Here is a 12,500-nt window from a genome sequence, read left to right as displayed (position 1 = left end):
GTTAAAATCATACAAATGTGGAGATTTTCTTCATAGTCGTTTCCATCCCTTGTTCTCCAAAGCCAAATTAAGCCGCTGTTAACCGTCCAAACAACATCCCCATGTTTGACCAAATAAACGTTTATACTCTTCCAGGTAATCCCTACCTGCAATCGACATACACGCCATTTCTGCAATGCGCATATCCCATGAGCTCGGTCGAAAACATGATCGATCATCATCACTATTAAGCGCCGTCCGGTGACGCGCGACCTAATGTGACTCAACCGCCTTACTTCCCTCTCCTCTCCCTCCACCAAATTACTATATCTGACCAACTGACACACCGACTGACTGAAGGCAAGCCTTTCGTTAGCCGATCATATTGACTTGATCTGTAGGAAGAAGGAACAAAGTCGTCAACCGTTAACAGAAGAGCGTAGTGGTTTAGCTAGGCAGCTTTAGAAGGGATAAGGTCTAGCCACGGGTGTGAGGTCAATACAGAGTCACATTATCTCACACGATTTCATGTGCCACCGTTAAAATGTATGAACACACGCCGCGATTGAGACTGGGACTGAGATTGATCATTCATTCTTTAACGACCCAGCAGACAACCTGCTCAATCTCCTGTAGGATCTTTTCAAACAAGTGATGAGACTACCGACCATTGAGTCCACTGCAGTTTGTTGTTTTTTTTTCGTTTTGTTTTCTGTTTTTCAAATTGTATTCTTTATAAATCTTGCCATTTACTCTGTTCCATTAGAATTAGTGTAAGCCATTTGATTGCCATATCCATTATCCATTCTTTTGTCGTATTCTCCAGTGGTTCATCGTCTGATTTCCACAGTAAAAAGACATTTTACTAGTTAGATAGTTAGAACAGAGCCTAGGAAAGATTCCAGAATGCTTTTTTTTATTATGTTTCGGTTTTGTTTTGTGTTTTGTTACCGTTTCCCTAGACAGTTTTCTGTTGGTTTTAGCGATAATAGCGAATGCTTAACACCATCTGAATGATTGGTAGTTTGGTAGCCATCTCACGAAAGAAGAATAGCACACTCGCACACCTCGTTGCTGATAGTACAAAGCCTATAAGAAACATTAGCTAGGGTTCGTATATAGCCTATAAGAAGCAGCTGGAACGCTTCGACGCGCCACCCAAAGTCTGACCATTGTCTGACCGCTAGACAAGAATGACGCCAACGTCCGGTGATGCATCGATACAACGTGTGTGGTTCGGCCTTCCCCATTAGGTACCAGCGGCTCTGGAATAAACAGTGCCGTCACGACAAAGTGGAGCTATCGAGTGGGGCTAGGAGTATCAGACAAGCGAAACTGAAAGAAGAATTAAAGAAAGCGAAAAACCTAATGGAAACGAAAGAGAATCTTCCTTTGATGGTGATCGCACGAGAAACGAGGACCGCCAAGACGATCCAACAGGGGAACCATACCGAGAAGAGTCTGGCCGCTTTGATTTTTGTTTCTACGCCAAGTATATACCGATTTTTTTTATAATTTTAATTACCTACTATTCTCCTCGTGCCTATGTTTAAAATAGACTATGTTTCCTTACCTTCTTCTAAACTTTCAAGTATATCATGGTGCGCACATCATTCTAATACCCTCCTCCTACCGTATATTGGCCATGCTAAACTTCGTAGCGCTACACTGCATCAAGCCACACAGGTGGACATCACTATTAGTGATGTACCACGAGTAGCTTAAACCACAGTACAGTTGACCCAGGATAATATGTTTCATAAAACCAATGTATGTGTGTGAATCTGTGTGTTTGTGTACTAAACGTCGGTTGGATTGGGCGGAACCAACTGACATCCGCGCTTCTCATTACATTGACGCACGCTGGGGAAGGTTGATAGTATCATATACCAAGTTGTCCACGGTTCTGCATGTACAGTAGTGTGTACAAGATCTAAATTCACAATCACCTACCACACCATACGGTCTTGTCCAACTACTCAGGGACAGTGGAATACATCACAATTTACATCGCCATCAGCACAAAGAAATCCGAATTATGATGTAGCCTTGGGTACATTGGTTTACTAGAACGCGCAGAAAGTTTCAGTTCCAGGGTATCATCCAGTTTGTGCTAACAAGAGTTGTAAAAACATTCACGTAGATTACGAATTTCACATTTCTGGAACTCATCTTCATCATGGTGTTTGCATAATGTGATGCTTACGGGTAACGTTACGTACCAAGTTCGTGCTATGAATGTTTCATCTCATCAAAGTTGTGCTTGGGATAATGGTTCCTACATTGTCCAACAATGACACTGCGGTGCCAAGTGGAAGTAGATGTTTATTACTCTCTAATTTTGTACAAATGGACTGACCTTCGTCAGGTCGATTTTTCTGTCACTTCGGTTGGCTGAACAGCGATAACAAATGTCAATTTCAATTATAAAACTCAATTTTAAATGATAAGATGAGGTAGATGATAACGTAGATAAGAACAAGGAAACGATTTTGTCAACTTTACTGTGGTCAGCCATGTCTGTCGCTTGACTGTGTAAAGGCCTACGATTTCTCTATCCTATGCTTTTCCACATACCTCCTACCGCTGTAGAACTGTCCGCTTTACTAACCGGTGATGGGAACTGCTTCTATATTTATCTCCTTATAATGCTGCATTATTCGTTTGCCAGCAATCACGACTTCGACAGTTTCCTGTGTTTGTGTGAAGGTGCCTCGGTGGAAACAAACGGAGGACAACTGTCGCTGCGTATTGCCGCTGCGAACAACGCAATCAATTTGCGACCATCGATGACTAATGTTTTGTCTTTTTTCCCACCTCCCCTTTCCTGCCACGGTACAGGACCGGCCGGGCGTAGTTTGGTCGAAATCCAGCACATATCCGGAGCAAACATCCAGATCTCGAAAAAGGGCATCTTTGCGCCGGGCACACGCAACCGGATCGTCACCATCACCGGGCAGCCGAACGCGATCAACGTGGCGCAGTACCTGATCGAGGAGCGCATTACCCAAGAGGAGACGAAGCGGGCCTGCCAGACAGCAGCGGCGGCCAATGCGGCAGCGGCCAACAAAACGTCAGCCGCCTCGGTAGCGGCAGCTGTGACGCAATAGGGTTGCGGGAAGCTAGCGGCAGCAGGAGCTGGTGCAGCAGCAGCAGCAGCAGCAGCGGCCGCTTTGGCAGGCACGGCAAAAAGCCGTCCCCAGTCCGCCATTGATGAGTTCAAGGCAAACATTCATCTGTACGTAGCGCATCCGTTAATCTGAGTTAGGGGTCTGAGACGATAATATGACGTGTGATAAGCAAACGCTATCGAGCGAAAGAAGACGAGATCGTTAGCAGAAGACGCGCTGCCTATTCCGGCGAATCACATGCTGCGGGCAGCCACCGCTTTGTTCTTCCACTTTTTTTTTAATATTCTCTGCCCTGTCCCATTTGTTTCAACAACTCGACGTATTTTGATTGATTCGTGTGGCAGTGTTTTGAAGTAGTTTGTTTACCGTTACCATATCACCACACATCGTTTCATAGATTCATTGTTGTTATCCATTTTTAATTCGCGCCGTTAATCCTGCACGTGCACATGTTCTTGTTTAGAATGCGATTCTTCGTTAGAACGTGCGCTAAAAGCCACGCCATAGTAGTACGCTCGGTAATTGAAAAAACAAACGGCGAAAGTAACCACAAACGACAAAAGTGTATGTGGAAAAAAATGGAAAGAAAAAAAATCAGGAGAATGCGTCCAATTACAGCGCATTGTGATAGGGCGCTAGATATTTGTTGAGAGTGACAAAAAGGAGTAAAGAGTAGAACGGAAGCGACAAACAACGTAAAACATACACAAGAACAACAATAACATCAACACGAAGTTAAATGAATTTCATCTAAATACTAAACTAAAGAAAAAAGAAAAACAAGAGCATAAAACTAGTTATAACTAATATTTGAAAAGCAGAAAAAGAAAAAAATAACACTGATCCCCATACACAAAAAACATACACAGAGCGTTAAGTAGAAAGGTTAAGGGAAAGGAAATAAGCAAATGGGGAAAGCGTAATTAGCTATATACATATATAAATTCATATATATATATATATATATGTAGTCTAATTGTTATTTTATTAGATTAAACGATCCGTGTACAAGGGTGGCCACGGTTAAACAAATCACAGAAACACACAAAACCATCACAAATCAGTGCAACAACATCATCTATACAGCAACTTATGATTCTAGAAACCATTACAAGATTTTAACGATGGAAGAGATACGTCACACGTGTGTGCATGTGTGTATGTGTGTGGAGATATAATCAAACATTTAGTCCTTAAAGGCGATCGAAGCGAAGGAAAAGATGAAAAGTTGACGGACTCTTTTGTACAGAAGGAAGGCTCTAACCTTTAAAACGAAGCATCACGAAGAGAATGCAATGATAGGTGAAAGCTTTGCGTCAAGAGCAAAATTGCAGGGCGTGAACTATCACATCATTTGCAGCTCTTTTCACTCTCCCCCGTTTGTGTCCTGGAGCATCTTGCGCGGTGCGCGCATCTGGAAAGAATAAGTGATCCTTAAACTCTAGCGAACATCATTTCACGGGGAGAGTTCATTGGCTCTGTTACAGGTTGCTGATTGTTGAGTTCCCTGCTAACCTAAGGTAGTTTGCTCAATGTACACGTTCCCTTGGTTCATTCCCTGTGATCCATCTTTAACGGTATCGATTTTATCACATACCCACTCATGCATACACTCATGCACACTACAGAATAGTTATAAATGAAGCAGTGTTGCTACAATATGCCAGTCACACTTCAACGAATACCAAAATCCGTAGCTAATCCCACATCATGTACCACAACGACACATCACCCTTTCATTACCCTCAGCAATCACTGTAGGAACAGGGCACATCACCAAATGTGAAAATGTAGCTTCCTGCTGAATATTATTTTGCTTATTTTATTCTACTCATCGTAGTGTCCCTGCTCTACGGAGCGCTAGCAGTAGCACGGAATCCGTTTGATGAACATGAAACTCGAAAAATGAGGAATAGCTTGTTAACAAAGAAGCGAATGTCCCGCGAAGTAATGGTACGCTTCTACCGTTGAACCCTTCATATGATACTTTCTCTATTTTTTTAAACATTTAATGAAGTCCTCAGTCGGATAGGGAAATCGTACAGTCTGTACTCGCGGTGTAGTAGAAAGCAGGGTTTAAGGTTTAAGGGGTTTGTTATATCGCAAAAGTTGGCGAGCAGGTTTCGATAATCTTACTTTCGTGTTGGATTCGTTTCCGATTCCGAATTGTTTGTTTGTTAATTTCCCTCGTTATTTGTTTCCCGCATATCATTCACCGTCACACCGCCACAGGGCAACATGAGGAAGGGGTAGAGTGCGGGAACGGATACAGGCCAGGCCTAAAATGTTTCATTTCTTTCAAAATGTTTTTTTTTCCATTTTACTTGTTTTAGCACTAAGCCTTAGTGGTATAAGTTTTACTGGCGATCGATTTGGGGTGTGGGTTTAGCCAGCAGCAATGCGAATGATCGCCATTCAGTCGATCAGCACGATCGGCCGCAATCATTCGACTTGCTCTTGGACGCCTCGACGATCGACGTGTGGCAATAGCGGCAGAAGTGATGCAGCCAGCATAGGGATGTAGTGGAGCAGTAAGGTAGGTTAGTTTGTAACTTTACTTTTTCTTTTTTTTTTCGGTTACCCAAAGGGACCCGAACCGCGCATGAGGAGCAAAAAGCAAATCCTGCATAAAATGAACCAAAAAGACGAAAACCCTGTCTCAGACAGAAGAATCGAGCGCGCGAATAGATCCGCCGAAAATAAGCCGGAAGCGCATTTGCCGCAGAATAGCAAGACACAGCTAGGGGATACTATACACGGTTACGTTTGCCGCGGTAAAACGTTTGCCCAGACCATGGTTGGTTTAATAAAGGGAAGTAAGCATTGCGACTTACCATCCACTAGCACACTCCCACTGTCTCCCTCCCCTAAAAGACAATTGTCCCATTTTAATGTGCCACCACCACCACCACGATCACCATCACTGGAGAGTTGTACATCTTCCAAGGACGTGCAGGACGAAGAAGGGGCTCTCTAGTTATTGTTTTTTGCGAGGACTACGGCGGTTTGTTGGGGTGTGGTTCTACGTTCTCTACTCTGTTGTTTGCACTTTTTAAAATTGCAAGAACTCAACACACAAACCATCATTACCACGGTCTCTTCGCCGGCTTTCGGGCATATATCTGCATTGGTTGGTTGTGCGTGATAGTCCTTCCGCGGTAGTGAAACGCGAAGCTCTGCACGGAGTGTGTCACCATGTAAACCATGTCCATGGGAAAAGAAAACAGTTGCGGAGGGATAGATATGGGGAGAAGCTTTACAGTGGATGGCTCTTTCATAAGCCAACCATCGAACGGCACACGAGCGAAAACGAGCGAGATAAGCAAATTACAGTTCCATTCTTCTTTGTTCAGTTACCACATCATTAACCGATGCGCTACCAGAGCAACATCGATCGACCACGAATACTGTCGGAAAGATGTAAAACCATACAATTAAAACCCTGCGAATGAGTCCACTAGTGCAACGGGAAAAGAAAAGGATCCTGAATCCTACGGGCCGGCGAGGCAGTGATCTTTACAACCGTACGATCATTGGTCGGTCCCTGGTTCATGTGGCGGATGTTACAAACATCTGATCGCCTCGGCAGCCCGTCAGTAACAAAAAAAACAAAAACAAACAAAAAGTAATCCGTTTGTGTAACACAAAACGCTAGTTCCAAATAATGTCGTAGTCAATCGATCACCAGTCACATCTACTCTGTCTATATGTGGGTGTTTGTGTGCGTGGGAGGAGAAGTCACTGGATAACCATTAATGCAGCATACTTTTACCATCAACCATAATCATTCAGTGAAAACTGCCCTGCGTGCACCTCCACGTGTGTTTGCACAGAGGAAGTAAAAGCCATCTCCCACTCACCTAACACATCACATTCACACATACACACACACACACACATACATACATAACATACACATAAGTACATACGCGAATTAAACATGCATCCCCCCACTCGTAACATCCTAGTGTCAACTGTGTTATGTTTTATTCAAAGTTTATCTATATTTATAGGAGAACCATAAGGGAACGGTGGTATACAGGAGAGAGAGGGGATGAGAGAGACAGAGAGAGAGAGAGAAATAGAGAGTGTGTAAGAGAGAGAGAGAGAGAGAGAGAGCGCTGGTGGGAATAAGGCAACCAATCACGGTCGAAATGAAAGCACTTGCTCTGAATAAATGTGAACAGTGAGAAAGCTGTTATACGTGTGTATGTGCTTGTGACTCCTTGAAAGGTTACCGATAAGTCGAAATACGGCGGAAATGGCGAAAGCAAGGAAGGGGCAGTGAAGGGAATTGCGAAGGGACACTAGCAATTTAACCAATTATAGTGAAACGAAATAGGATTGAAGGGAAAAGTTAGAATGACTAGAAGAACGGAAAGGGTAAACAGTAACAGCCCTTTTAAATCGTTACCGTTATGACTAGAGGAGAAAGGGGAAACCGGTAGAGAAGTTGGTATAGCAATGAGTTAAGGAAAAACGGACAAAAGAAAGAAAGGAAACTGGAAACAGAACGAAAGTGAAATAGTAGTAAAGCGAGCAAGGGTACGCTTTATAAGAACCGAAATGTAGCAGAAAATACATGAATGAATATAATGAGACAATTTATGGGACAGAGTTACCAACTAAAAAAAAACAATGTTTTATTTTTCTTCTCGTTTCTTTGTTTTCTTTTGTTTTTTATTTTGCGTTTGAAACCATTGGCGCCATTTCCAGTCTGTATGTATCCTTCTCTCCTTTAGGATTTTCCATTTGGATTCCATCTTTTGTTGTTGCCCTTTTTCTCATTTGTTCCGTTTGTGGTTCTGATTTGTAGAGAATTCGATTCGTAACCTGTCTACTTCTTTGTACATTCGTTTACCATTTTCTGTTCGTTATTTAATATTTGTTTTGCATTTTTCCTCTTTTCATAGCCTAGCATTCGATTGTACTTAAGTGCTTAAGTAATCAGTGCTCTTCCAACGCATGCCCGCTTACATTGGATCGACGGATAGGAGAGTTAAACGTGAAAAAATGAATTAAGTTAGTAATCGATAGTACAAACGCGCGTTTGTGGGCAAATCGTGAAAGATCGCGTATCGTGAAAGATCGTGCAAGCCACGAGCCCAGTAGTGTCCTGCGGCTAGAGACAAGCTCCAGATACCATGTTAAAGATGAGGAAAAGATGGATCCATCCACCGGTATAGGATCGCACTACGAACCGCGCAAGTAAGTGTGTAGATACTAGTATAGTCAACGAATGTTCGTTAAGAGGCAAACAAAGCAGAAATGGAAAACCATGCCAGATGTGTTGTAGAGTGCACGGTCGCCACACCCTTAGTTGTGTGTGTGTGTGTGTGTGTGTGTGTGTGTGTGTGGAGTGTGTCTGTGTGACGTTGTGATGGTAGATGACTCTATTGTTGTTACTTGTTGCATGTATGTATTAAAAAAGGTGTGGTTCGGAGGGAAATTGTGGGAGGACGAGGGTCAGGAACGTGAGCTATATCTGTTTCGCGGGCCCGCAGTGCGTAGTAGTGGTCAACGCTGCCTGCCAACTCACTACATTCGCAACTTTTACATTACTTTAGCTCTCTGTGGTTGCGCGGTGAGCGTACGCATCGCACGCATAGTTAATGTTCGAACCAAATACTATGTAGCTTTGCAAGGAATTCGTCGGCCTCGCAAAATGTTGTCGTTGTTTTTACACAACAACAAGCAACCACAGGGACGAGAAACAGTGTTCTAAACGCTCTTAAGAACTGTTTTGGTAGTATCGAATTTCTAATATGAAATGTTTGTTGGTATAACACTTGGTTTTCATCTCTTATTATTTAAATAATTAGCTTGCCAAGAGCCAATCCACTTGACAGGAGGAAGCTCCATTTCGATTTACTCTGTCGTTCTGCAATATCAAACTCTTAACATACACTTTCTCAGTTCCCAATGACGCCACAAAGCATGTGTCGCGGTGTATATAAAGATCAAGGAAGAAGAAAACTGACATGAACAAAAATCAAATTAAACAAAACGAAACAAACAAAAGGCAGACATGAAACGCATGAAAGCAGAACAGTAAAAGCATGTTTTCATTGAAATAAAGATAAAACAAATAGCCAAACAGAAGCGTCCGTTTAATGTAGACGAAGAACTGTGTGGAGAAGCTGTAAATGAAGGTGTTGCAAAAGAAGGATATTTTTCTAATGAGTAAGCCAACTATTAATCATCATCCCGCTAGCGTTAGAGAGTGTGTCTCCTAAGGGAGGCGAGAGGCGTGTCTCATATAAAACATTCGAATACCATCTCTTAACGTCAACATACATCACCCAAACGCAAAGCCTGCAAAGCTTTGTGTAGTAGAACTCTGTATAAGTAGACTGAAACGTAAAGCGAATCAACTGTTTTGGAGAGAGATAGAAAAAAAAACAGGAAAGAGAAAGAAAGTAACAGGTTGCAACATATTTTCCACGATTTTATCCACATTCAACAACACGACAGCATTGCCTATCTCTTGACCTAACCCTTAATAGAAAAAAAAACGCACATACATAAACAGCCATACGCACGAGGCGTTTGCCTATCCTCTCTTTCCCTCCCTACCACCTTCCTTGCATTACAATCCTTTTTCAACGTTACAGGACACTTAAATACAGGATGTGGATGTTTTTTCTACTCACCCACTAGGATGCCCTACCGCGGCGGGCTTTACTCATCTGTCACTTAATGATCGCGTCGCGTGATGATAGAGAATCTGGGAACCTTTTTCTTACCTCCCAACAATTTATAGCACCAACTCTCTTTCTCGCCACTCTAAACAATCCATTTTACAAATCTACAACACTCTAATGGTTGCGCTACCTTACCGAACATCGGGAGGACGGCGAGCGTGCAGGTACCGGGGTACCGACGGGGAGCACGTGTGTGGAGCTTCGTGTACCCCCCCGTAGGCGCAGGAGGCGAAACGCTTGTTCGACGTGTGTTCTCCAAAATGCTCCCATCAGTAGAGTGATAAGCGTTTAGGAACGTTGTGGAAGAGGAGTGTGTTCCATTTTATCAACTCTTTCTCGCGTCTCGCGTGTACACGTTAGTAGTCTCGTTCCTATGTTCTCTGCTTTACTGGCCCTAGGTGCCCATCAAAAATTGAACAATTGAAGGCCACTTTTTGAAGCGCACATTACCCGGCATCAATTATCGTCATACAACACAATCTATGAAACCCGCAGCGTACGATACCTTAGGATGGAATTAAACGAATTCATTAACAAAGCATAAATGCATGAAAACATATAGATACATACTTACACATATATAAATATATATTTAAAGCAGATGAGAACAACGTTAAAACCTGAAGCAAAGAGCAGCGTGATGTTTAAGCATCCCTCTTACATAAGGCACCAGTTAAAGTGTAACGGCGAACCCTTCACAATGATAGACAATATGTTTAGCAAAAAATCAAGAGGTTACAAACCGCTACTCCAACTGTGCAGCGGTTCCATTACTCGGAACGCGGGCATCACCTACTACAGGAAGGTTATCGTACATTAGCGTTCCAACGGTCCCGTTTAACACCAGTATAGCTAGTGGCATCGTCACCAATCTTCGTCACCGTACGGCTTTAAATGGCCTCAACACTTCTCCTCCACTTCTTTCTTACACACGACAGCAGCTAACATACACGCACGGCTCTTAATGTAATTGTTCTCGTTGTTATCTCATCTTTGCAAAATGATAATAAGGGTTAAGGGTAAACCTGTGTGCATGCATGTTAGAGAAAAAAAAATCATGGACGAATGCAAGTAACTCCATAGCATTACATTCAAACGGATCGTAAAACAAACCTGAAAACACAAGCACACACAAAAAAACAATTGAAACGCCTTCCATTTGTAGGCTTCTGCCTTGTCTTTTTTTAGTTCTGGTTAGGTTAAATCATCGTTACTATTGTTCCGTTCCATTTGCCATTCTCGTTACGACCTATGGAGAGAGGAGTTTTCTCACCGTTTTCTAGTGACGTTTTCTAGTGGTTGACGTGAGGCAGTAACAGGCAGTCGCCGCTGTTGTTTCATTTGTTTTAGTGCAACTGGTACACATGAGTGGCATATGAAGCGTGGGTAGGCAAATAACAAAACAAGCGAGAAACAAATGAACATTAGCAACAAAAGCAACAAAAACAAAACAACTAACCCAGAGACACGGCCAGAAAAGGAAGCTTTATGAATGCCACTCTTTGGAAAACTTCTGCAGAAATAAAAAACCAAAAAGATAGAAAGCAAGAGCGCAAGAGAAAAGCGCAGTTTAATGGAGTAGTCAAAAAGAAAAGAAAACTATAATAACGTTAATTTGTTGATTTGAAAATAAGTAAAAGAAAAGCTAATGATTTGTTCAGCCGAGTATAGAAAATGAAAGATAATTGAATTATAAATTAAATTAAAAAAGGACTAAGAAAAACGAAAGAAAAAAACAGATCCCAAAATGATAACTGTAGAATAGGTGGCAATAATGTGTTAGGAAAGCAACCAGGCATCAAGAAGGCAGAACGGAACTGGGGAAAATGGCGGAGTGAAATTTAGTACGAAACAAAAAAAAAGACAAGTTTATTAGGAAATATATTATTAAAATAAAATAAAAAAAAACACGATGAAAGTGAATAGATAGTGTCAAGAGAATTGTTTATAGAGGAAGATAACAGAAACGAAAAGAATTAAAAAGAAATAAAAAGAACTAAGTAACTTCAACTTACACGTTACCGTGTTACCGTCAAAAGATGACAGCAGCATTAGCAGAGATGATGATGATGATGATGATGAAGAACGGTAAGGGACGGTAAACGGCCGGAGGGACGGTATCCAATCAAAGAATGCATTGGAGATCGCAAATCGGGAATCGTCGGGGTATCGCTAGCTCGACAAAGACTGGTAAGAGCGGGACTGGCGCTAAGGCGTATGTGGACGCAAGAGCTTTACCTCATCTGCTCTATTGGAACGGATGAGTCATTCAATTGATCGTACCACATTAGCTGTTCGTCATTTTTACCTTCGGCGGCATGGCGAAGCTGCTTCATATTCTATCCACTTCCTTCCTTTTTCTGTTTTTACGATTCGTTCACAAACTCATTGTCCTGATGACTGATGACTGGTCAGAAGGCTTTGATTTCTGAGAAATGCTGAGCAGCGCTGGTAGCTGCCAGGTCTCATGTGGAGAAAAACATTTCCCATAACTTCATATCCAGCGATTTCTGGTATCAGCTAGACGTAGATGAAATGTAATTGCAATGCGTTTACGGTACCAGCAGCTCCATTGCTTTCTACTGTCACAGGATAAGGTACAATTACTACCCGCACCCAAAATCTCGTCAGACAAACAGTTAATATGTAAGTGCGGTAGGGTAACGATTGAGCAAACAAAGCAAAA

The 12,500-nt window shown here is 42.3% G+C and overlaps 1 protein-coding gene across 16 annotated transcripts in view; it reads left to right on the top strand.

Moving 5' to 3' along the window:
* The window catches only part of LOC125947916 (RNA-binding protein Pasilla), a 94,492-nt gene that overhangs the window by 80,939 nt on the left and 1,053 nt on the right, over positions 1-12,500 (top strand). For 15 of the 16 annotated variants that reach the window (XM_049673454.1, XM_049673452.1, XM_049673453.1 and 12 more), the window contains one exon: positions 2,821-12,500. This exon is cut by the window's right edge. In XM_049673454.1, coding sequence (XP_049529411.1) covers positions 2,821-3,089 — 269 coding nt within the window. In that variant the 3' untranslated portion in view covers positions 3,090-12,500. Of the gene's footprint in view, positions 1-135; positions 1,472-2,820 lie in introns of all 16 variants that reach the window. The other variant, XR_007468538.1, reaches the window with a different exon arrangement.

This window comes from Anopheles darlingi, chromosome 2, assembly GCF_943734745.1.
Source record: "Anopheles darlingi chromosome 2, idAnoDarlMG_H_01, whole genome shotgun sequence".
NCBI classification, from domain to species: domain Eukaryota; kingdom Metazoa; phylum Arthropoda; class Insecta; order Diptera; family Culicidae; genus Anopheles; species Anopheles darlingi.
Note: the sequence above shows the minus strand (reverse complement) of the source record. Positions and strands in the feature narration are given on the sequence as shown.